At 38.6% G+C, this 23,968-nt stretch overlaps 1 protein-coding gene across 4 annotated transcripts in view; it reads right to left on the minus strand.

Moving 5' to 3' along the window:
* Window positions 1–249: 249 nt before the first annotated feature.
* LOC120311135 (desmoplakin) overlaps window positions 250–23,968 on the minus strand; it is a 50,089-nt gene continuing 26,370 nt past the window's right edge. For 2 of the 4 annotated variants that reach the window (XM_039350320.1, XM_039350311.1), the window contains exons 11-24: window positions 22,358–22,510; window positions 21,402–21,556; window positions 19,961–20,087; window positions 19,054–19,270; window positions 18,323–18,489; window positions 16,948–17,114; window positions 15,067–15,205; window positions 13,121–13,314; window positions 12,181–12,343; window positions 11,774–11,857; window positions 10,515–10,622; window positions 10,207–10,305; window positions 6,108–8,402; window positions 250–4,048 (exon numbers count right to left, since the gene is read on the minus strand). In XM_039350320.1, the coding sequence (XP_039206254.1) occupies window positions 857–4,048; window positions 6,108–8,402; window positions 10,207–10,305; window positions 10,515–10,622; window positions 11,774–11,857; window positions 12,181–12,343; window positions 13,121–13,314; window positions 15,067–15,205; window positions 16,948–17,114; window positions 18,323–18,489; window positions 19,054–19,270; window positions 19,961–20,087; window positions 21,402–21,556; window positions 22,358–22,510 (7,260 nt within the window). In that variant the 3' untranslated portion in view covers window positions 250–856. The remainder of the gene's footprint in view (window positions 4,049–6,107; window positions 8,403–10,206; window positions 10,306–10,514; window positions 10,623–11,773; window positions 11,858–12,180; window positions 12,344–13,120; window positions 13,315–15,066; window positions 15,206–16,947; window positions 17,115–18,322; window positions 18,490–19,053; window positions 19,271–19,960; window positions 20,088–21,401; window positions 21,557–22,357; window positions 22,511–23,968) is intronic. The other 2 variants (XM_039350327.1, XM_039350336.1) reach the window with 2 other exon arrangements.

A 23,968-nucleotide genomic window follows, 5' to 3' on the forward strand; every position in this document is an offset into this window, starting at 1 on the left:
GTCTGCTGGCTCACTAATGGTGAACTGCACATAGGACATCAGGGGTAGTTCCCAAGGCTGACAGATTTCTGTGCTCAGTGGAACAGAAGATGTATAATTCTTCCCCGAAACAAATGTATTTAAGTCTCTATTAACCTTAATTACACGTTTCCAGTCCAGGACCAAAGAAACCTCCAATACAAAATATTTACTGTGCAGCACAGCCAAATACCAAATGACCCATACCAGAAGTAAACATGTCCATACAAATGAGTTAAAAATGGTTACACTTTTATTGCAAGAATAAGTAAGTTCATGTAGTCAGGCCTCTACGGTGTTACATGGAAAACAAGCCACAGAAACAGAGAAGCACCGTCAACTCCAAATAAACCTGAAATGACAGAATAAGTAGCTCAATCTAATAGTGTATAACATCAGTTGGAGGCTGAAACATTTACTGCAAGAAAGGAAAAGTGGCTTTAAAAAAACCTGACAAATGATACAAAAACATGAATGCTAGCCTAATATTCGGCAGAGGTGCATGAGTAATAGAATAAACAATAAAAAGACAAAGGCAACATCTGTTTTCAGAGGCAGGTACTGCTTTCTTACAGTTTATAAACCACACTGATGAGCCAAATTAGACATTTTTTTTAAAAAAGGAAAAATGTAGAGTTCCCTCCCTCCCAGAAAGCATTTTTGCAGCTTGTATTTGGTTTTACATTTCTATGCTGTAGCTTAGCTATTTCACCCAAGCAACTACTGTACTAGGATTACCGCCAGCCCATGTGTGTATGTATGTTTCATCTTTTTGTTTGTTTTCTTTTGCTTAAACAAGCAGACATATAGAACAAAAGTTAGATGCACTGATTAATGTCTAGCGCCCAAGACTGCTGTTGCTGCTGACAGCTGTGTAGGAATAAGAATATGAAGAAGTTGTGCCAGCATCAAAACTTCCTCTCCTTGATCCGCTGCGTGATCCTGAGCGTGATCCTGAGCGTGACCCTGAACGCGACCCTGGTGCTGAAGACACATTATATGGGCTGGATATGCCTTTGGATGAAACAGAAGATGCTTCAAGTAATCTGAGTCCAGTTTGGTCTTCTACCATCGAGCGATTCATTGCCTCTCTGTAGGAGATCTTCAGCTTTGTTTTGGGGCAGGTCAAAATCTTTGCATAGTTGCTTATGTCTTGCAACCTTTGGGAAGTCCGCCCATCAATCAATCCTTTCCTAATAGCTTCTTCTGTACTTATTCTCCCATGTACTTCAGGGTCAATGAGGCCTCCTGTGATAAACTGGAATTCAAGGAAGCGTTGACCAGCCTCATAAGGCAACCACTTCTCCTTCACTGCCTCTGCTGCTGACATTCTCTTTCGCCCCTTGATACCTTCAAAGCCAAGGAAGGCTTTCTGAGCTGGCTTCAGCCGCGTAGCCATCTCATGGTCTATGATGCCCTGGGCAACTGCATCCTGGAGGGAAAGACGCTGGCCTGTGGTAGGGCATATGATACCTCCCGTACAAGTCTGGGCTTCAAGCAAACGTTGGGCAGTGATGGTATCAACAATCCCCCGTTGTACAGCTTCTGAGATTGAGATCTTTTCCAAATTTTCCGTGTCAAATATGGCTGCAATGGGAGTGGTTTCTTCTGGAGAATCAGAAAAGGAGCCAGAACTGCTTTTTAGCAAGATGGAAGAACTCTTGACACTCACTACAGTAGGAGACCGAATAACGGATTCATGTCTGAACACTTCATCACCTCCATTTCTACTAGCAATCATGTCTGCAAATTGTGTGAGGCTTAAAGATCCAGAACGATACTGATCAAAAAATTTTCTATCAACAAGACCTTTATCAAGGGCATCTTCGATGTCATATTGGTGGCCTGTTTTCCTATCTACAAGCACAACTCTTGTGCTCCCATCTGATCCGGTAGTAGTTATTTCTTCCCATTCGCATTCCTGATCTGACAGCTCCATGTAAGTGCTATAATCTATGAGGCCTTTATTATAGGCCTCCTGGACTGACATTTCTTTGTTTGTGTCAGGATCTACAATGACAACCCTGCGTTTCCGAAGTGTATTTTTCTGTGAAGTCTGCACCACCTTCTTCTTCTCTCTCAGTGGTAATAGACAGAGCCCGGTTAATTCATCTATTTTACATCTTCCCTTCAACTGCAGGTAGGTCAGATTTTCTTCTGTATTGGGATCAAAAAATCCCTTGGTATCATCATTAGGATCAGACAGAATATCATTCAGCTCTTCATTGAAGTAGCCCCGTTGATATGCTGTGTGCACTGGCAAACGATGGCTTTCTTTAGGATCAATGATTCCACCGGTGGCAATCTGGGCCTCCAGCAAACGAATACCATGGCCTTTCTCAATGAGTTCCTTGTTCATTGCTTGGAACAAGGAAATGATATTTCCTGTTTCTGGATCTCTGTACCCAGTGACTGCTCTTTCGGCAGACAGAAGTTTCTCCTTAAATTCTATTCCAACAAGGCCTCTCTTGTAACCTTCTTCCACAGGAAGCCTTAAATTATTTACGGGGTCCACAATGAATCCAGTAGCTGCTTGAGCTTCCAAAAGCTCAAGAGCTGTCCCTGGTCTCACCAAGCCTATTTTCATGGCCTGATAAACACCAAGCTTTTCTCCAGTAGCCTCATTATAAATACCAGCTATGCAACTGGAACCCTGCAGGAAATCTTTGATTCGATCAGTGACTTCTTCAACAGTGATTGCTCCAGTTTCCAGTTCGTTTGCTGTTGACTCCCGAATTATGCCAGAGTCAACCAATTCAGAAACACTGATCAGCTTCCTGATTCCTTGGAAAGATGTACTTCTCTTCTGCACAGGAAGGAGAAGTAAACCTGTGTGTGGTTCAATTCTACATTTTTCTCGGAGCTTCATGTAACTTATGGCTGTCTTACTAAGAGGATCAATTAAGGGCTTTGATGGATTATTCAAAGCTCTATACAAATCTCGGTCAATTAGCCCACGGGATAAAGCAATGTCCTTTGGCAAGAAGATACTATTGATAGGGTCAACAATTCCTCCTGAAGCTAGCTGGGCTTCAAGTAGACGCAACCCAATCTCTCTGTCAACTAAATTTTTCTTCATGGCTTCTGCAACAGGCATAATTTTTCCCGAGAAGGGATCTTTAAACCCAGTGATAGCCTTCTCAGCCATGTAGATTTGTTCTCTGTCATCAAACTCAATCAGGTCTCTAGCAACAGCACTGTCCACACTCAATAATTCATTCCGATGGGGATCAATTACCCCTCCAGTGGCTGCCTGAGCTTCCAAAAGCAGGACTGTATTCTCTGGAGTAAGAAGTTGTTTGCGTTTGGCCTCCACCAGAGAAAACTTCGCTTTGGTGTTAAGAGAAGCACCTGCTATAGCCCCAGCTCCTTTAAGGTAAGGTTCAAGTTCAGCAGCAACTTCCTCCACCGACTTCTGTCCTCTCAACAGCTTATCCAGGGTGCATTTGTCTATCAGCTGACACTCGTACAGCTGTACTGCTGTGATTTTTTTCCGCAAACCATTGAAAAGCAATTTAGAAGGATCAATCATCAAGTCTTCTTCTGTCTGGGTGCCCTTGGGCGCCCCTTTTGGTCGCTGCTTTAATTTCTCGATTTCCCTCTGCGATCTCAACCGCTCTGTCTCCATCTCTGCCTGGCTCTTCCTGCTTGTCTCTTCTAAACGGCACCGATACCTTTCTTCAACCCTTTTGATTTCTGCCTGCAGCCTTTCAGTTTCTATCAACAAGGCACTTTTCTCCCTCTCACTCTTGTCTCGTTCAGATTCAATTTTCCTGATTGTCTCTTCCTTCCGGGAATATTGGCTTTTCCACTGGTTTAAGTCATTCAGTATCTGCTGCTTCTCATTTTCCAGCCGTACTTTCAAGCGAGACTCGGATTCCAACATGCCTTTGGTACGGTTCAGATCTTCTTCTAATCTGAGCAATCTTGCCTTGTCTTGTTCCAGGGTTTTTACTTTTATTAGCAGGGTTTCTCGTTCTTGCATGATATGATTACACTGGTTTTTGGATTCTTGAATCCTGTGGGATGTCTTTAAAAAGAAAAAAGAAATAGGAACAAAATTAATGACTGTGCTAACATCCAGTATTTATTATTTATTCTCTATAGTTCAACCACTAACTTAAGAGTAGTGGATTAGTGCAGTCCTGTGTAATGTAACACTGTATTTTACACAATTTTAGGTCTGTTTTACTATGGATTGACTTATTGATAGAAATGTTTCATATTTTTCACATAAAAGGGACTGGATACAGTCTTGTTATAAATAAGCTTATTAAATCTCATTTCTGTACAAACTTGTGCAGAAGTTTGTATCCTTAAGTTAATGAGACTTACGAACAAGTAACAGCACTTACGTTTGCAGCTGAACTTTCCTACTATTCTTTTAAGAAAAAGCCTTAGTGCAATCAGTAGTATTGTTCTGAATAAACATCTTTAGGAGAGAATTGTCAATGGCTTTTTAAAATTAGTAGGAATTAAAAGTCTTAATTTGGAATACAGACAATTCTCTTGGCATTTAGTGCTTCCTTTTTAACCTCTTACAATGTAAAATATAAATTGCAATGTCGTGATTTAGTGGTTTGGCAGTGACTGGCTTACTTTTTTTTCTTTGATAAAATTGGATTCACTGAAAGAGATAAGAACATTCTTGGATGCATTTTAATAAAATATTTCAAGAGAATAAATAGTCAACTGAATTTTCTTAATGCAGAACTGTTAATACAAGAACATTCCTATCAATTTCAGACAAAGGTCATTTTATGAATATGACTCAGGTCTATTTAGCAAGTTTACTTATTCTAATAAGTTTATTCATAAAATATATTTAGTGAAATCTTCATCATTTACTTACATTAATATAAACGAATGATTCAAGAATGTATATAATGGATAAACTTTGTAAATGTGGATTTCCTCCATTGCTTTGTTAGTTCAAATATTATTTATGAGCTTTTTCCATCCTTTTCAAAATTTCTTCAAACAAATGAAACTTGCACGTTGGCAATACATGGAGGATTGCTCCTGATAATCGGTGTATGGGCATAAATTATAGTGTTGCAGCAATGTTTCAGAAACCAAAGAAAGATAGTAGAAAAAAGTAATTGGGGTGTGTGATCTGATTTAAAAATTAAGACCTAATTGGAAAAAGCTATAGACCGCAATGCAACATGAGGCATATTTAGATATGTATATGTCTATACTGGATTCTATCCTACCTATTTAAAATAGACGATACGTATAGTAAGCTATACATAATATTAATATACATTCATGTTCATAAACATGTATACATGTTTTTAAACACAGGCTTATATACATTAGCAGGACAACATAACGACAAATAATAAGCAATGTTAGCTTATTAAAATGAGCACATGCATATGCATATATTTTATGTATGATTACATGAGCATACACATACATTTGCTCTTGTAAAGAACAGGAAAGCAAAGCAATTCAGATCACACTTCAATATGTAACTGCATGAGTTATATATTGTGTATTTCATCATGCCAAGCAGTTAAGAGAAAGTAAGAGTGAAGAATCTATGGAGATAAAATTTGCATTAGGGGGATGAAATGGCAAAGCAAATGAACTACTGTATGGATACACTCTGTTGCAACAACTTTAAATGTATAGTATGTTCAACAGAGGAACCTTTAGGATATTTTATATCAAAGTCCAACTTTGTTTGTTTATTTTTTTAAAAAACAGAACTACAAAAAAATCAGTATAAATGTGGACATAGTCTACAAAGTCAGTAGACGGGGAAATAGGACCAAGTGGATTAACTGAAGTATGGCAGATGCTCCATCTTTCCTTCAGAATATCAAAATAGGGAAAGGAAAGATTTCCTTTAAATTGAGGAATTCACTGCCATCTAACTAATTATGTTTTATATCTCATTTGAACTTATTCCCAGAAAGGACCTTAATCTGATCCTAAACCAAATTAAAAGAGCAGGGGAAGGAGAGACTGATCAAAATTAAGATGCGCACACATTTAGTGTTCGCTGATTGAAAAGGTGTTGGGTGTTAAATTATAGAATCTGAAGGTGAATAAAGGTGTGATCAAATATTTGTGAATACCTCCAGAGACTGCTTTTGGAATTTTTCAATTTCCTGTCTCAAATTTTCCCTTTCTTTCTGTAAACCATTTATCACACCCTGAAGTTCCAGGGCATGCTTGTTGCTTGTTTGTAGTTGATTCTTTAGGTCAACAATTGTGGCATTTTTTTCTTCATCAACTTCACTTCTGCCCCTTCTTAGATCATCATACTCCAACCTTAAATTTCGCAACTCTTCCTCTAGCATCAAGTGTTCTTTTGTCAGATTCTCAGTAAGACACTGAAGTCTTTCAATTTCTATCTTGCACTCATTGAGGCTTTTGCTCTTATCTTCAATAGCCTTCTGCAAGTGCTCATTGCGAATATGGGCCTGTTTTAAATTCTCCTGCTCTTGAACCATCTGGCGACGCAAGCTTTCCACTTCAGAAGTGTATTTTCTTATCTCCTCCATGTAGCGCTGTTTATCTCTCATGTGGTTATCTAGCACCTCCCTCTGGTGCCTCAAGTCATCTTCACTCCGTTTCTTTACAATAGAGATCTCCTCTATTTGCTGAGTGAGATTAGTGATTTTAATAGCTTGATCTCTCAAAGTTCTCCTCATAGCTTCTAATTCTTCTTCTGCATTTTTCCTTTTGGAAGTTTCATCAGCTACAATTCTAGACTGCCTATTAAGTTCCTCTTCCAGTATGTGTTTTTGATGTTGCAGTTCTTTTACTGTGCTCTGGAGCCTTGTGCTCTCTTGATCTTTCCCTTTCTTGTCTTGTGCAAGCCTTTCATATTCACTTTTTAGGCGTCCCAGTTCCTGCTCTTGAACTTTTAATCTGCTAATGGTTTCAGTTGCATTGATATTAGCTTTCTCCAGGTCATATTGGATCCTTTGCAAGCGAATATTCTCTTCCTCCATCGATTTCCTTTGGCTTATTTCTGCATCTAACAATTTTCTGTTTTTTTCAATCTCTTTATTTTTCTCCTTAATTGTTCTTCCTGCTTCATCAAGGGACTGTTTGTAGTGTGCAATCTCCTCGGTGAATTTCTGAACAGTCTGTTTTAACTCTTTTTCGAGCTGTTGTTTCTTTTGTGAGATCTCTGAGCCAATTGATTTCTGCTGGTGAGCGCTTTCTTCTACTTTTCTAAGGTTTTCTGTTGTCTGACTTAGTGTGTTCTTCAGTCTCCTAAGTTCCTCACACAAGCTCCTATTTTCTCTTACAGCATTGTCCAGCTGGGCTCTGTAATTACTGGCTTCCTCTTCTTTTTTCACAGTCACCTGATTTATCGTGGTCTTTGTGATATTAATCTCGGTTTCATACTTGTTCTTTAAACTAATAATTTCCTCATCGTAACTGTTCCTTACCTTAGCCAACTCATTTTCAAGTTCCCATTGGCTTTTAGCCTCTTCTTTCAGTTGAATCTTTAACCTTTCAATCTCTTTGACTTTCTCATGGATGGTCGAGGTTGCATCTTCCAGGGCTTGCGTGTATCTTGAGTTGTCGTCATTACGCAGCTGGATGATCTGTTTCAGTTCCAACTCTATCTGCTGTTTCTGCTGCATCACCTCCGAGCCACAAGCCTTCTGCTGAAGGATATTCTCTTCTGCCCTTCTTCGCTGCTCTGTTGTGTCCAGTATGGCTTCATTGAGCCTGACGATCTCATCCTTCAAGTCTCGATTCTCTCTCTGTAATCGATCGATCTGAGTCCGGAGGTTCTTGGCGTCATCTTCTTTTTGTGCAGCTATCTGATGAATGGTGGTCTTCTTAATATTAATCTCTGTTTCATACTTGTTCTTTATATTACTCATCTCCTCATTAAACTGGTTTCTTACCTTAGCCAGCTCATTCTCACATTCCCTCTTCCGTGTCCCCTCGTCCTGGAGAAGAACCCTTAACCTTTCTAGCTCATACTCCTTCTCTTTGATGATTTTCTCTGATTCTATCTTTTGCCAACCAAGAGTTTCTTTTTCATTCTGCCTGGTCTTCTGCAACTGATCAAAATCTGCCTTCTGCTGGTCATATCTGTCTTCCAACAGCTTCCTTTTCCTCTTCTCATCTTCAATCTCGTAAGTCAGCCTCGTGATCCTATCGTTCAGGTCTTTTATTTGCGCGTAGCATTTGTCTAGGTTTTGCTTGGAGGTGCTGCTGTCCATCTCAACTTGCCTCTTCATTTCTTCCAAACTTATGAATTTAGCTTTCAGCTGGGAACATTCCACCTGATACTTCTGCAGGTTTTGCTCCAGGAACTTGTGCTTATTGTTGCTATCAGAATTGGCATCTTTGGCCAATCTCAGTTCTTCTTCTAGTAGTTCTATTCTGGTGCTTTTCATCTGCAGAATCAAGAGACAGACAATTTGATCAACTTCATGAAAAACAATGAACAATGTTGGAAAAGCGGAAACAAAACAAACCAGTTAAATTAAGAGCATTCCTTTACATGCTTCCTTCGTTTATTTCAAAACTTACTTGGCATCTTTACACAAAACTATAAATAACAAACCATAATTAAATAATAAATTAAAACATCAGTTTAAAGACAGATTTTTAAAAAAAAATCTACAAAAATAAAGAGTCTGAAAGAATTTTAAAAGGACTTGATCTAAAGCTGAATAGATATTACAATAGGAGGGCAGTAGATTCTTGAGGAACATTTTCAGGGAAGATATTTAATAAAGCATAATTCTATCCACCTCAGAGTGATCATACATGGAGGAAATGTACAGTTCCATGTATATAAGGAGTTAGTCCCTTACTCTGAAGCCATTCCATTTCATTGGAATGAATTAAATCCTAATTATTGGGATAGCAGTGATGTTGAGAATGGTTTTGAAATTCAGGTCTTTGGGGTAGCCTTTTAGCAAATAAAAAAGACAGACAAAAAAGCTTTTCTAAATAAAAATATAATTATGTGACATAATATGCCACATTAAAAAATAGCAACAAAAAGCACAAAAATACTGTTTCTATGAAATAGCTTAATTTTTACATAATACAAAGCTATTACAAATTATACCTGCCCAGGAAAATATATGTAGCCAGATCAAGTATGTGAGGAAAGATGGTTCCTCAGCGTGAGTAAAATGTACTCTGAATATGCTCAGCTTTTTGGTATTACTGTTTCACATCTTCTCTACTTGAGATTCAAGCAGATCTCTGAGCTGAACTCAAGTACATATTACCGTATATTCACGCGTATAAGGCGACCCGGTGTATAAGACGACCCCCGACTTCGGCGCCGAGTCACATGCCTAGAAAGTCATCTTATACGCTGGAAACTACTGTTATTTCCGGCATATAAGACGACTTGGTGTATAAGACGACCCCCAACTTTGGCGCCGATTTTAACTTGCAAAAGTCGTCTTATACGCCAGAAAGTACAGTATCTCCTATGTAAACACTAGTTTAGATTTAGATGATGCAGCCCTCTACCTGCAGAAGTGACTGTCAGAAAATATACCCTGGAATGAAGGTTACAATTTTAGCAAATATTCCATCTTTAATTAATTGGAATACCTGGAAACCTTCCACACATGCACATATAAACTGTGGTACAGCTTTTCCTGAATTGCTGAATTTCAAATTTTATATGAGAGAATCACTCAAACATTATTTAGCATAAAAAATTGAACATATAATATTATTGTTAATATAGGTAATATAAAATTATTTAAGGGAAATTCCTCTATATTCTTTTGTTAACATGCTAGCCTTTTATTGTGCCCAAGGTGAGTATTGCTTTATGAAAGCTGCATTTATACACAAAAAGACTATAGGTGAACTAGTTCTATTTTTCCTCAAACTGGTATCTTATAGATACAATGGGATACAATTCACATTTCAGGATTGTGGTTACATGTATTCACCACCAGATCATGGAAAGCAGGTCTTCCATTTAAAAATATTTTCACATGGTTCTATCATTCATCTAAGTTAAATCCCAAATCTGAATATGCAATATTAACTATAATAGCAACAAAAAGTATTTTAAATCAACAAAGTAACATTCTAAGTGTGCTAGGAAGTTTTTATCATTACAACAAGGCATTATTTCTAACCTAAAATTTATTTTGAAACACTTTAATATTTTGAGATATTGTACAATTCACAAAAGGTCTATGAAGAAGGAGAAATTACCTTTATATCTTCCAAACTTTTTAACATTTCACTCAAGAACCTGTAGTAATCTCCTGATCTTGTAAGAAGCTCAATGTATCGGGATTGAATCTCTCCAGCCTAAATAAGAATGGAAGAAGAGAGAAAAGAATATTGACAAAATATCCCAAATATTATTTCAACTTATTTGAACAGATTTTTGATTCTCATAAAACAAAACAGCCTAATATTAAACTTGCATAATAATTATCCTAAATTAGGGACAATTATTATGGGAAAGCAATGGCCATTGCTGAAATTACAAATAACATGAAATGAGGGATATCTACCTCTTGCAGAATAAGACCTGAAGGAGACTGGACCATGCTCCGCTTGACAGGTATGTTCAATAAAGTTTCTAGTCCTGAACTGTAAGCTGCAGCCTGGAGTTCATAATCCTGTAAGCACAAAGCATTTGTAAACAATATTGGTGCACAATATTTTCTACTCTGAATTTCAGCTTTACAGAAAAGCAATATATTTCAGAGCCTAGAGACAAAAGAATACAGCGGTGGAAGGGGTAAAGTTGGAAGAAACTAACCAAAATAATGATTATTCTTTAGATCAACAATATATGGCGATACCAAAGTAGAAATAGTTGGATAGATACAGGACATTCATCTACACTTTATATATGTGTTTAAACAATCAAATTGTTTAAACACACATATAAAGTATAGATGAATGACCTGTATCTATTCAACTATTTCTACTATGAAAATGTTTCTGAAACTGTTTGATCTTACAATCATGTCAAAATAAATTAAAAAGCAAGTTTTCAGTCACCCATTTGTCTGTTCTAAAATATTCATGAAGTAGACAGGGCTGACTGATTTGACTGATTACTTAAGCCTCGATGTAGCCAAGTCAATCCTATTGTGCTAAGCCATGTTTTGTTTCAACCATTATTTTTAAACAAGTCAACACAGCTAGACTCAGTCTTGCTGGCAAGCAAAGTAACCGTGTTTTCTTCCTATTTTTTCTTTTGTTTTCATGGGGTTTTTGTTTTACTGCTCTTGCACTGATCCTACATTCGTTGATTAGAGGCTTAGACAAAAGACAAAAGCAAAATGCAGACAAATGAAGAAATCACAAACAAATCATGCATGACCATTCATGAATCATGTTATGCTACAGCCAAAGTCAGATATTACTTTATCATCTTTAAACACAAACAAGCCAAAATTGAATCATCCAATAGCACAACATGACATGTAGGCTCAACCATTTACTTAAATGGACCATTGAAATAGCAATGCAACTTAGTATTTATTTCTAGTAAGTAATTATCAGATCAAAGGTGGAGATAATGGTGTCTGCTGATGAAATAAGATCTGATAGTAATAGAAATGGGAGGAGAAAGCCATTCTACTAACGCTGAAGCAGATTTGGAGCATAATCAAGGATAGGAGGGGGTAGAGAGCAAAGAGAAGTCTTAGCTGTTGCTCTGTTTATTTCTTAGAGATTTATCCATTCCACAATGTGTACTAAGGGCACTTCAACCATTGTTATGAAAACATTCTGAGAAGAACAGCTTGACTATCTTTACCTTGATTGCAAGTGAGCACGCTTCTGCATTCTTGATCACTTCTTCTACTCTGTCGCGCTTGCTCGTAATTTCACTGTGTAAGTTCTGGCAAGAAGAGAAATGAATGAATTGTAATCGGATTCTTAGAACTCAAAGAGTATAAATACCCATTTATATAACTGGATCCTCAAATATACAGTGATAGTGAAAATGTTTAGAATAGCTTATTGTAACTGGTTGCACCCAGAAGTCCAGCGACAAAAGAAGGTTAAGAAAAAAAATTAGCATAAATTTAACTGGATGGAAGACTGATTTTAAGATATTATGATGACCTCTTACTATCATACCAATACACATTAGGATGAATTACAACCTCATTCCACAATAGTTCTGAAGATGGGTTTGGTGTATTTATGGCAAAACAATACCTTTTGCTCCTGCAGGTATCTCATGACAGTGCTAACATCTCCCAATTTTATGGCTTCAATGGTATCCTGTCGGTGCCTGGCATCACAAATCCATTTATTCAAAGCCTGGTAAAGATCCCGATAGATTCTCAGCTGCTTCACTTGTTTTTCTAAATCCCAAGATCTGAAAAAAAGCAACAAATGTAGATTGATCCATTGGACCTGATTGATGCTGATTTCTATGACTGTATCAACCCAAGTAATGAGGTAAAGGTCCTTTCTAATAGTTTCTAACAGTTCTGCTACCCAAGAACCACATTTGCATTGATGATGCCAGTGATTATCTCTATACATAAAACGTAATAAAAACAAAACTTTTCCTACCATTGAACCGTACCAGTAGTCCCTTCTCTCAGAATTAGAATATCCAATTTACTCTTTGTGACACTCTAAATTCAGTTTTTGCTTATCTTCTAATGCCAGTTAATCTCAGTTAAGTCACAGTTGCAAAAAATGCAATTACATAGCTTGTAATTTATTCTAATTATTGTGACATAGTTACAAAAAAAGCATGTATTAAAGCCTGCAGAAATATATGCAACACTATTTTTAAGTTTAATATATCTCCATAAATGCAACTATCTTTTATAAAACATGACTAGTTGACATGGAAGTGCATATTCAGCTAGCACGATGACAATCTTTATTTCTACTTCTATCAGTCAGAAAGGATTATGTTCAAATACCACAGGATCATATTTAAGCTAGAGGTTTATATCTAAAGAAGCCTAAAAATCAATTTTCCAGAAACCCCATTTCCAAGAAATAGCACAATCTAATTAAAAAGAAAGGTTTTTTTTTACTAGAACTTGCAATGTTATCTGTATAGTGAATGTAAAATTCACCGTAAAGCAATGATGCCATTATGAGAAAACCAAACACACTGCTTCAAAAAACACACCTGTCATCCAGCTGTTTTTCCAGCCTTTGCCAACGGTCTGTTAGTTGGCTGACTCGATCGGCAAATTTTCCAAGATCTAACTCATAGTGAGGGTATGTTTGAGAAGACTGGGAGTGGACCTGGAGAGCTTTCTGAAGCTCTGCTTCCAAAGTACCAAGCAGCGACTTCTTCATACTAAGGTCTGCTTTCATTTTCTGCAAAAATACAGGCAAAAAAAGGAAGAAAAAATTAATTATTTAAGCGTCTCCACTCTGAATATCAACAAATATTTTTTAAAAAAATCCTGACTAACTTAAAAACTGGCAGCATATATTGCATTTGATTAAGCTTTTGCATTTGATAATTTGGAGGAGGTATTATACAGATATAGACTCGATCTTATCCATGGAAAATGGACAGTATTTTTATTATATGGTCTAATTATGATATAGATAATAACATTTGACTTTTCTTTGAGGTCAACATATCACATAAAGCTATAGTTTGTTTGCCTATGATGTACTAAACAAACCATAATTAATTGGGGCCATTCATTATGCTAAGGCAGACATGTCAAACACAAGACCCGGGGGCCGGATACAGCCCGCAAAGTGGTTTCATGTGGCCCGCGAAGCCATCCTGGAAACAGTGAGGGAATGGCCCAAGCCAGCCGGGAGCCAATGTACAATTTTGTGGTGGCCACCTATGCTGAAATGCATTCAGTCTTAGCTCTACAAGGTCGTCTGGAAACAGCAAGGAACCAGCCCCTGTTGTGTTGGCCCCACCCCCTGGGTGCATGCTGGGGAGGTGTCACCCTTTGTGAGGAATGAAGAAATGCACCATCGCCTGGAAGTGGACAGCAAATGGCCCTTGCCTACTTCACACATCCGGCTTGATGGGCTCCGGCGGAGGGGTTTCAGCAGGTAGTGAGGCTCCTCCAGTGGACCATGCCTTGGCACTTGCCCCGGTCCCATCCCCTTCTGCCAGAGACCCCCAGATCTGTCTCACTCCTGCCCAGGCCCCCATAGGCACCCTTGACACGAACAATGTAGAGCTGGCCATGGCCACCCAATAGGCCACACCCACCCTGGCCACACCCACCCGCCCCCCCCCCCGAGGGCAACCGCAATGCTGATGCGGCCCTCAATGAAATTGAGTTTGATACCCCTGTGCTAAGGCAACTTGAACAGTTAAGTCATAATTAGCTGTGCTCACATCAATGATAAGCCAGACTTCCAGAGAATCCCAATTTATGGCCATAAGCAGAATGAATTGTGCTCAATTTCTCAAGGAAAATGGCTATAGTAGTCAGATAACGATGCAAAGAAATTTCTTTTAGCAAAAGTTGGAAAAACCAATGTCCAATTTTAGACTTACTTGTGAAACAAAGAATTAGTATTATGCTATTAATTCTTCATTTCACAAGCAAGTCTGAAATTGGACACTAGTTTTCCCAACTTTTGCTATTTTTTTCTTTTAATATAAGCTTTCTTATATTTCGCTAAGTATACTTAGTATAATACTATAAAGTTATATAAGTGGCAGCAATAGTTTTCTCCCATTGGCAAGTTAATCATTATTTTGGCTATACTCACTGATATCAAGGAACTTGCATGCATGATGATGTGGTAAATATGTGAAAGAAAATAAAATATTAATGAACTGGGATCCTTGCTAGTATTAATATTGCTTTTTATGGTCTTCCCCACCCCATTTCCCTTCTGTGGGTTTTTTATTGTTTTGTTTTTATTATTCTGTTTTGTTTTATTACTGAATATTGATTTCTGGACATTTATTTATTATTATTTATGTCATCAATCCCCACAGCTTTTGAAGGCTGGGATAAAAACAAACAAATAAACAAGTTCAATTCATAGCTCCATGTAACTCATTTGTAATCCAATCCCACATTTTAAAAAAAGAAAAGAAAAAAAAACCAAGACAAACTTCATCTTTTACTTTCTCACCTTTAGGCAAGCTCGATAGGCTTCCACTTTATCTGGGTCCAAAGACAGAGTGTCCTCTTCTGTAAGCCTAATTTCAAATACTCGTATCATGTCATCTGTCTGGAGAATTGCCTGAAGCAGCGATCGCAGGGCATTTAAGCTGTAAGAAAGTGCCATAAAGAAATCAAATACTTAAAAAAAGGTTTAGTATTACTATTATTTAGTATTTTGCATTACTAATATTTAGCATTACTAGATTTAGTTATCATCTTAGCAGTTTTTTAGGTTTATTAAAAAGCAAGGCGCTATCAAAGAAAAAAAACCCCACCCCCACCAACATTAGTAGGGCAAGTTACTGTATATAAACAGGGACCAAACTCCACTTTCACTAGCATTAATGATGTTACCTAATCTGGTAATGAAACATCTACAAGACCCCACTAAAAAAGGTTATTTGCGTTCACCAATTCCCTTTTTCCATCTGCCCCCAATTCAAGTATTCTTGAATTGCTATATGTTCTTTTGCTTGTGGGCATTCCTATTCACACAAATGCTTGGTGTCTAAGTGTTGCAGGATAATTGTACTGCTTGCTCTCTTGACCGGAAAGATGTATGCTTTGTTGTGTTGCTCTATTTTAATAAATAGTGTACCTTCAGCTTCTGATAAACATGGAAGGGATAAGGAAGAGGGAACAAGCATCCTGAACTAAGGCAGGATAAGGAAAAGTTAGTCCTTTATTCCACATGTAAAACTATTTGATGCACATACATATTTTTGGAAAAACATGGGTCATCGCACTGCAAAACACAACTTATTTACTAATAAGGCCATTACATGGTTTTCCACTTCCCTGTTTTAACCACACTGTAGCCTGTGGCATAGGCAGGGATAAAACAAGTCCGTTTGGTTATCAATGACAGACACTCGCAGATACAGAACTTTTTATTATATACATTAGAAAACTTCAACATTACCTTACTTTTCGACATAATCACCATTCAAATTGAGGCACTTATCATAACGTCTTAGAACAGTGGTTCTCAACCTTTTTAATGCCGCAACCCCCAACCGGTCGTAAGTCAAGGACTACTCAACCGGTCGTAAGTCAAGGACTACTCAACTGGTGCAGCACCGTTTGCAGAATGGGACTTTTGGCGGGCTCAGCAGGGCAGAGACAGCCTTGACAATTCCTATTGGCTTTTGAAAGCCAATAGAATTAGACTCTATTCAAGAGAGTCTATTCTATTGGCTTTCAAAAGCCAATAGAATAAAAGGGAGTAGCACAGCTAAGGAAAAGGGGAAAAAATGGTGGACTGCGTTGTTTGGCGACCCCCGTGAAATGGTCGTTTGACCCCAAATGGGGTCCCAACTCACAGGTTGAGAACCACTGTCTTAGAAGGTTAGAAATTCCTTAGTAGTAGTCGCTCGGTGCCAAATCTGGGCTTTAGGGGGGGAGGTGACCAAAAACATCCAAACAGAACTGCTTCAAAAGTTTTTGGGTGCATCTAGCAGTGTGCGGGCAAGCATTATCGTGAACCAACACCACACCGGAAGTGGTGCCATAGAAAATCCCGCCAAATGTCAAGATGCCAAAGGAGTACTGCTAGTGAAATTCATGGAGTGTGGTTTGACCATCAATTCAGAAGTCTACTGGGAAATGTTACGAAAACTCAGACAAGCCATCCATAACAAGGGTCAGGATAGGCTGACTTCGGTGTGGTTTGCGAGTGTCTGTCATTGATAAGCAAATTGAGGTTTATTTCCAAATTGCCCTCATACTTTATTCTTTCTCTTTTTCTAAAGAATATTATCAATCTAGAATATGAAGATATTCAACCCTCTTAAAATATACGCTTGGTTAGATAGGAATGCCAGCAGCTGAAAACTAACATTGTTATTACCTGTCCAGATAACAGGCAGAAATCCCATTAATATTTTCCAACTTCTGAAACAAAGCACTGATTTCAGACTGCAAATAATGATACTTTTCCGAGCCTCTAAAATTTGGAAGGTAATCATTTTGCCTGTTGAGAATTTCTGCCATTGACTGGGATTCATTTTGTATACTCTGAAAACAAACAAACAAGTAAGTAAGTAAATATCATTTGCACATTTCTTATGCTCAAAGAAAACAGTCTGAAACTTGCTCTTTGATTCTAACTGGAAATGCAAGACACCTCTAAGAAAACTTCAGGGATTTCTCCAGGCAGCTGCCAGGAATCAGTGCTAACTTGTGAACACACACACAGAGTGCAAAACAAAACATCTAGCACTGCTTCTCCCTGTACAATACTGTAACTGATGTATATAAAATTGTGTCACAATTACACCAAGAATGGTGCCCACTTCCAGGATAGAGTACAGCCTAGGGATGCCAAGATGCAGAGAGGCCAGATGCTCTCCCTTCCCATCATGAGCTCTAGGGATCTTCCAAAGGTAAGTGCGCAATCAGTATGGTGTGGGACCCAGTGGGATGGAAAGCAGGCCCAATGCCTGCAGGGACCTCAGCGCAGAGGGGGAGGGAGGGCAGGAAAATAGACCCAATGCCTGCAGGAATTCCAAGGGGCAGGAATGGGAGAGGCCTGGGAAGGCACTAGGCCTCCAAAGGCACCCAGTGCTCTGCTTAACAACTACATTGGGGGACATCGTGGAGGGCCGACGTGGTCACCTCACTTAAGAACCATCACAACGCACGACTGTAATGGGCAGGCTCCATTATGGCCATAACTTGAGCACTACCCTCAGTCCCACGCCACTAACCTCTATAATATCAGATTGTAAATGTGGGCCCCTAAAAATACAGGTAGTCCTTGACTTACAACAGTTCATTTAGTGTATGTTCAAAGTTACAATGGCACTGAAGTAAGTGAGTTATGTTCTTTTTTCACGGTTAAGACCGTGGCAGCATCCAACAGTCACATGATCAAAATTCAGAAGTTTGGCAACTGGTTCATATTTATGACGGTTGCAATGTCCCGGGGTCATGTAATCGTCTTTTGCGACCTTCTGACAAGCAAGGTCAATGGGGAATCCAGATTCATTTAACAACTGTGTGACTAATTTAACAACTGCAATGATTCACTTAACAACTGTGGGAAGAAAGGTCATTAAATGAGACAAAACTCACTTAACAAATGTCTCACTTAACAACACAAATTTTGGTCTCACTTGTGGCCGTAACTCAAGGACTACCTGTATTGTCAAGTGTAAAAAAAAAAATGTGAGGTATAGGGAAGGAGGATATGGAAAAACGTATTCATAGCAAATCCTGTGTACCTCTAATTCACTGATTCGGACACACAAATTATGAGTGGCCCCTTGATCCAACTGGAAGGGAGTTCGCTGCATCATCCTGAGCTCACAGTTTTCAATCTGACGACGAAGTTTCTGCAATTCCATGAGTAGCCACGCCTCCTGCTTTTCTATATTTATAACTTCAGTTACTGGAAATTTGGGAGGGAAATGGAAAAAAGAAAACTGGGAAAAACGAAAACTGGAAAAAACAAGTTTTAAACTGAAAAAAAAAGTGTTTTGAAACACATTTGAGTATTACATTTTCAACAGCAGTATGGCTTTGAATCAGATATAATTTGAACAGTATGCCAAATACCCTTGTCTCTACATTTTAAAAAATACAATAAAAAGTATTAGGATTTTTTTTAATTATATGTCACCACATATAATTAAAACATATTTTTCCTATAGCTCTTAGCATCCCATTATTGCAAATGCTTTTATTGACAAGTCTTGCTTTTCGCATGGGGCCTATTTGTGAAGCCCATACCTGCGTAAGCTATGATATTGCAAGTTGAATTTAGCTCTCCAATCATACTCTATGGCCTAACAAATTTTTGGCAATCTTACTTAATATTATTTAGTACAATAAAGAGGTCACTCAACCTCAGATGACTCTGGGCATCTCTAGCAGATGGTCTATGGCTGGCTTAGTGAATCACCAGCAGATGTGAAATATTATAACAGTTACAAGTATTTACTATGTCACTAACCTATGGGACGTTGTATAGTAGGTGGTGGTTGTGAACCCGGAAGTTGGATGACCAATGTCTGGTAATGCTTCTGAGCATCCGTGATCTGAGTCTGCATCGTCCTCTTATCATCGTCGCCAAACATCTCTGAGCCTTGGCTGTTCCTGATAAATTCTTGGTAATGGATCTCTAAGTCAGAAATTATTCTTTGATAATCTTCTCTGCGCATTGTCTTCAACTGCAAAAAATGAATACAAACGATTTCAGAAAAAGCAACTCAAAGAGGTTGATGGCAAATTTATCTCTACTTACTGCCTTGCTATAACTGAACCTTGTAGATGACAGCAAATGATTCAGGAGAGCAGGGGGTTGAAGACTGGTGGGGGGGGGGGGTTTGACTAAAAATGACAAATGGCTTAAACATATAGGTTTATGTTAGTATGAAGTGTCTAAACTAGAGACCATAGAATGTGCAGATAGGAGAACACATAAAGTTTGTGTCAGTAGATACAAGACTGCTTGCCACGTTATCAGTATAGACAAGGGCTGAAAAAAGGCAGACCATCTTTCAAATATCTGGAATGCTTGTCTTGTGACATATTAAGAAGGTTCCAAGGTATCAAAAAATGGTTTTGCAAAGCATTGAAGCAGATTCTTCAATACAATAGCCCCAAACCTTCTATGCCAGATGGCAACCTGAATATCAAGCACTAATTATTTTTTCTTAGCCTATCACACTGAACATATTGTTTGTCAAACTGTTAACACACACACACACCTGTATATATTCAGCAGTGGCACAACTGAAACTTTAACCATCAGTTTTTCAAAACTACTGTAGATACATATGTATGGATCCTCTGCCCAGAAAGAAAATTGCTAACTATATGTATACCATAACAGCAATTCCATAACATATGATGCTCACCTTGGCAATAGTCATAACCTTGATTTTCTCAATGTCAATCATACAATAATGCCAAGACACCAAGCTCTTCATGTTGATGTAAAGTTGATTCCAGAGAGCCATAATAGCATCATAGTATTGTTCGATTCTAAAGAGTAAATGAAAGGGTTATTTACATTCGGAAAGCAACATATCTCCTAATAATTGAGAATCTTGGGGACCCTCACACATAAAAGCTGTAATATTTCCAACATTGAATATTTTTCCATTCAAAAACCCAAATGTTTCTCATATTTATATTATATATTTATATTATTTGGGAGGGTGGGTTTTTAAATGGATGGATAGATGGCTAGCTGGCTAGATATGCAGGGATGGTTTGTAGATAAAATTATTCTCTGCTCCAACTATAACAATTTCTGACTTTGGGAAAGGTGAGAATATGTCTGAAAAAAGAAACATCTACGTTGGATTCGCTCAAAACACAAACCTCTTGGGGTTTGAAAAACCTGGATTTGTACTGATTTGTCAGTGAACCAAAATTATATTTTATATGTGCACCATATCTACCATACCTACACAGAGACTGAAGGCAGATTTAGGGATGCATAAGAATCCCAGAATCTCACTGCTCCCTAGCTAACCCAACCTCAATCTCTGTTACCTAGAATGCCAAGATGATATTTTGCAACATCTTCAAGGGGAGCTTTGCTTTGATGAAGGTTTGAGCAAAGCACTCGTTTCAAGCAGAAGCATCATGGCACCCTCATTTCCATGAGGAAAGCAACCATACTGTTCATGCTAGATATGTGGCATATCATCTGGATCAGCTTCTCCAACAGCATAAACCCAACTCTGGAAAGCAATGCCATATGAACATGCCCCTTACTGTCAAAAAAGGCTTCTGCTCAGGCGAAGGACTTGAGCATCTCTCCTGATTTTGCTAAGTAAAAGTGGGACAAGGAGAAGTATCAAGGCAATATGGCACAAACTTGCACAGCCCTTGTATTAATTCTTGTAACTATTGTGAAAGCACTTGCTCATAATTCAAGAACTACAAAGATGAATGAATATGGGTTATATACACATCCTTTTATAAAATACGTCTGAATCAAGAAACAGTACTGTACTCCAGATCTCCCCAGTCTGAGATACAGATGAAAATACTAATGCTTATTTCTTAGTAATTTAAAATGTATAATATACATATTTATTTTCCCATTCTAACTGAAACACCCACAAAAAAAATCTGAAAAGCATCTTTTATTTATAAAAATAACAGGTTCTTATGACTGCATAGGAAAAATAAATTTTCAAAGAATATGTGCACCGTGTGTCCAAAGCAAGTTTTCCCACCCAAGATAAAAAAAACGCTAATTTTGATTGGCTTTTGATGAGGAAAGGGTGGCGTTTTCATGAGGAAGGTCTTGCCTAATAGTTCAAGCAATAATTGGAAACTTACTTGGTTGCCAAATCCACAGCTAATGGGTTTGGAGGTGGAATAATAAGACTGACAGATGGCACTAGCATATCTAGCCCTCCTGGTCCAGTCACATGCCATTTGCTACGTTCACTGTTGTCTTTTAAAATGCACTCATCTCCTTTCCGCATTGTTTTCTGTGGAAAAGAAAGAAAAATGATTGCAGCTGCAAACAAGTTACAACTCCCTATTTTTTTTCCAACTTCCATCATTTCATAAAAAGAAAAACAGATTGAAATGGAGTGACCTTCAGTCCCTCCAAATCCCAACAGTATGTGCAATAATGAACACGCCAGTAGCTCTGAAACAACTCAAAGATCACAGTTTTTTTTCAGGTCTGGAATTAAGGCTTGAATGTTTGCTCCTGGCTTTGAATTATATAGGACTTCCAAAAATGTTTTCATTCTGATATAGATCTGATAAAGCTACATTACTAGAATACAATCTACATCCTTAGTCATTTTCCAGAATCATAGTTAATGCAGAACAAAATAATCTACTACTCAATGCATCCTTGCTTACTCTAGAACAATTAATTCATTCATACCAATGACTCTCCACCAAACTCCAGAATTTGCTAAGAGGAGTCTACGAAGTTATATTTCTGAACAAAGATCGATTTTTACCATTTTTTAAATATTCAGCCTGATGTTTATAAGGACAGCAGTTGCATTTAAATCAATGATAAATAGTTATGTTAGCATCCTACATGTTTACTTTAAAGTAGGCTTTAGTTGAACCTATATAAGAATCTTCAGCACAAGTTATTTCGTCCTAAGACTTGAAAACTGAAATGCCTAAAATAAATTAGCAAATATGTGGATGGTGTGGGTTTCATTGTCTATGCACAGGGAAACTTCTGCCACAAAAAATGCATTTATGCTACAGAATGTTCTATGTGGCATTAACACAAGGAGCCATAATAATGGGATTCTTACCAGATCTTGTTTGTAGTCACACAGAGCCCTGAGTATGATGGGCTTACTGGTCTTATAATCAGGGTTACGGGGTTTCAACTGTACTATCTTCTTTGACTTATTCACCAAATTTTGCACTTGCCTCTTATATTCCAGGATTTTCTCTCGCTCAGTCTGGAAGGAAAAAAAGTTGTGATTAACAACTATATTTAAACACCAAAATATCATTGTTATTGTGTCAAATTGGATTTTAACTGAAAGTATAGGTCAGTGATGACAAACCTTTTAGAGACCGAGTGCCCAAAAACTGGTCCCGCACCCACTCCACCCCCGGCCCCACCCCCACCCCACCTGCCCGCAGGGCCACTCATCGCCTCCAGGGCCCACTGCAGATTGCCCAGCAGCACCATGGCAGCCACGCCTTCTGCCCATGCCCCGCAGCATCAACTGTGCGCGATGGGGCGTGAGGGCAGAGTCTTGTCTACGCTGCCTGGCTGCCATGTCCTTGACTGCACTGCTCCGCGTGGGCCATGCTCAGGGGCAACCCTTCTCCAGGAGGGCTACAAGGGGGGAGACAAGGCTGGGGCAACGGCACATGTGCCCACAGAGAGGACTCCGAATGCCACCTCTGGCACCCATGCCATAGGTTCACCACCACTGTTATAGGCAGATACCTTAATGAATATGAGTATTTCATTGAAAATTCTGACAGAACAAGCTGTCACTAAACCATATTATTTTTATTTATTGTTCCATGAGTGTGTTACCAATGTATAACTAAAGCAGCACTACTCTGATTTCCTTTCAAACACAGAACTTTTCATACGAGGACACTGAGTGATGAAATATAGAACACCACAGGTAGTCCTCAGTTAGTGACAGCTAGGACTGGCAACTCAGTTGCTAACTGAAGTGGTCACTAAATGAAACTGCAAATAAGCTTGTGATCTTACTTCAGCTTTCCTTTGCTTTACAGACCAGTGAAGTTATTTTTTCATCACCACTGTAAGAGCAAATAGTCGCTGCACAAGGTATTTGCTAAACAGTGATGGCATTGAACAAATGGTGATTATAACTGATTCTCAAGAGTTCTGGCCATCCAAGCACCCTCCATGGCCACACTATCATAATCTAGGTGCTTGACAACTGTTTCACATTTATGACAGGATGCAGTGACTAACAATCAGGTGATTACTACGTTGGCCACACTCAACTATCTCTGCACTGCCTCTCCAAGCCTACCCACGCTTTTCTCATACCCTAGCAGCCTCTCCCTAACCTGCATTTCTCACATACCTCTTCACATCCTCACCAACCCTCCCCTGAAACCCCATGCACCCTCTTGCTCCCTTCTCCACCTGGCAGCGGCCACTAAGCTGCCTGCCAGCCTGGGACTTGCAACTTCCTGCCAGTGTCCCTACTGATGTGGTTGTTGGAAACCAGCAGGGAGTTGCCTTGCCAAACGATATGGGATCCAGTTAGTGATGGCAACCATGATTGCTATCGCTAAATGGTGCAGTTGCACGTTGATTGCATCACTTAGCGACAGAAATTCTGGATCCAATTGCCATCATAAGTTGAGGACTACCTTTATAGTGCGCTGCGCCTCGGAGAGTTTGTGGTACAATAACA

This window comes from Crotalus tigris, unplaced genomic scaffold (assembly GCF_016545835.1).
Source record: "Crotalus tigris isolate CLP2741 ecotype Arizona unplaced genomic scaffold, ASM1654583v1 scf7180000017567.3851432, whole genome shotgun sequence".
Taxonomy (NCBI): Eukaryota; Metazoa; Chordata; class Lepidosauria; order Squamata; family Viperidae; genus Crotalus; species Crotalus tigris.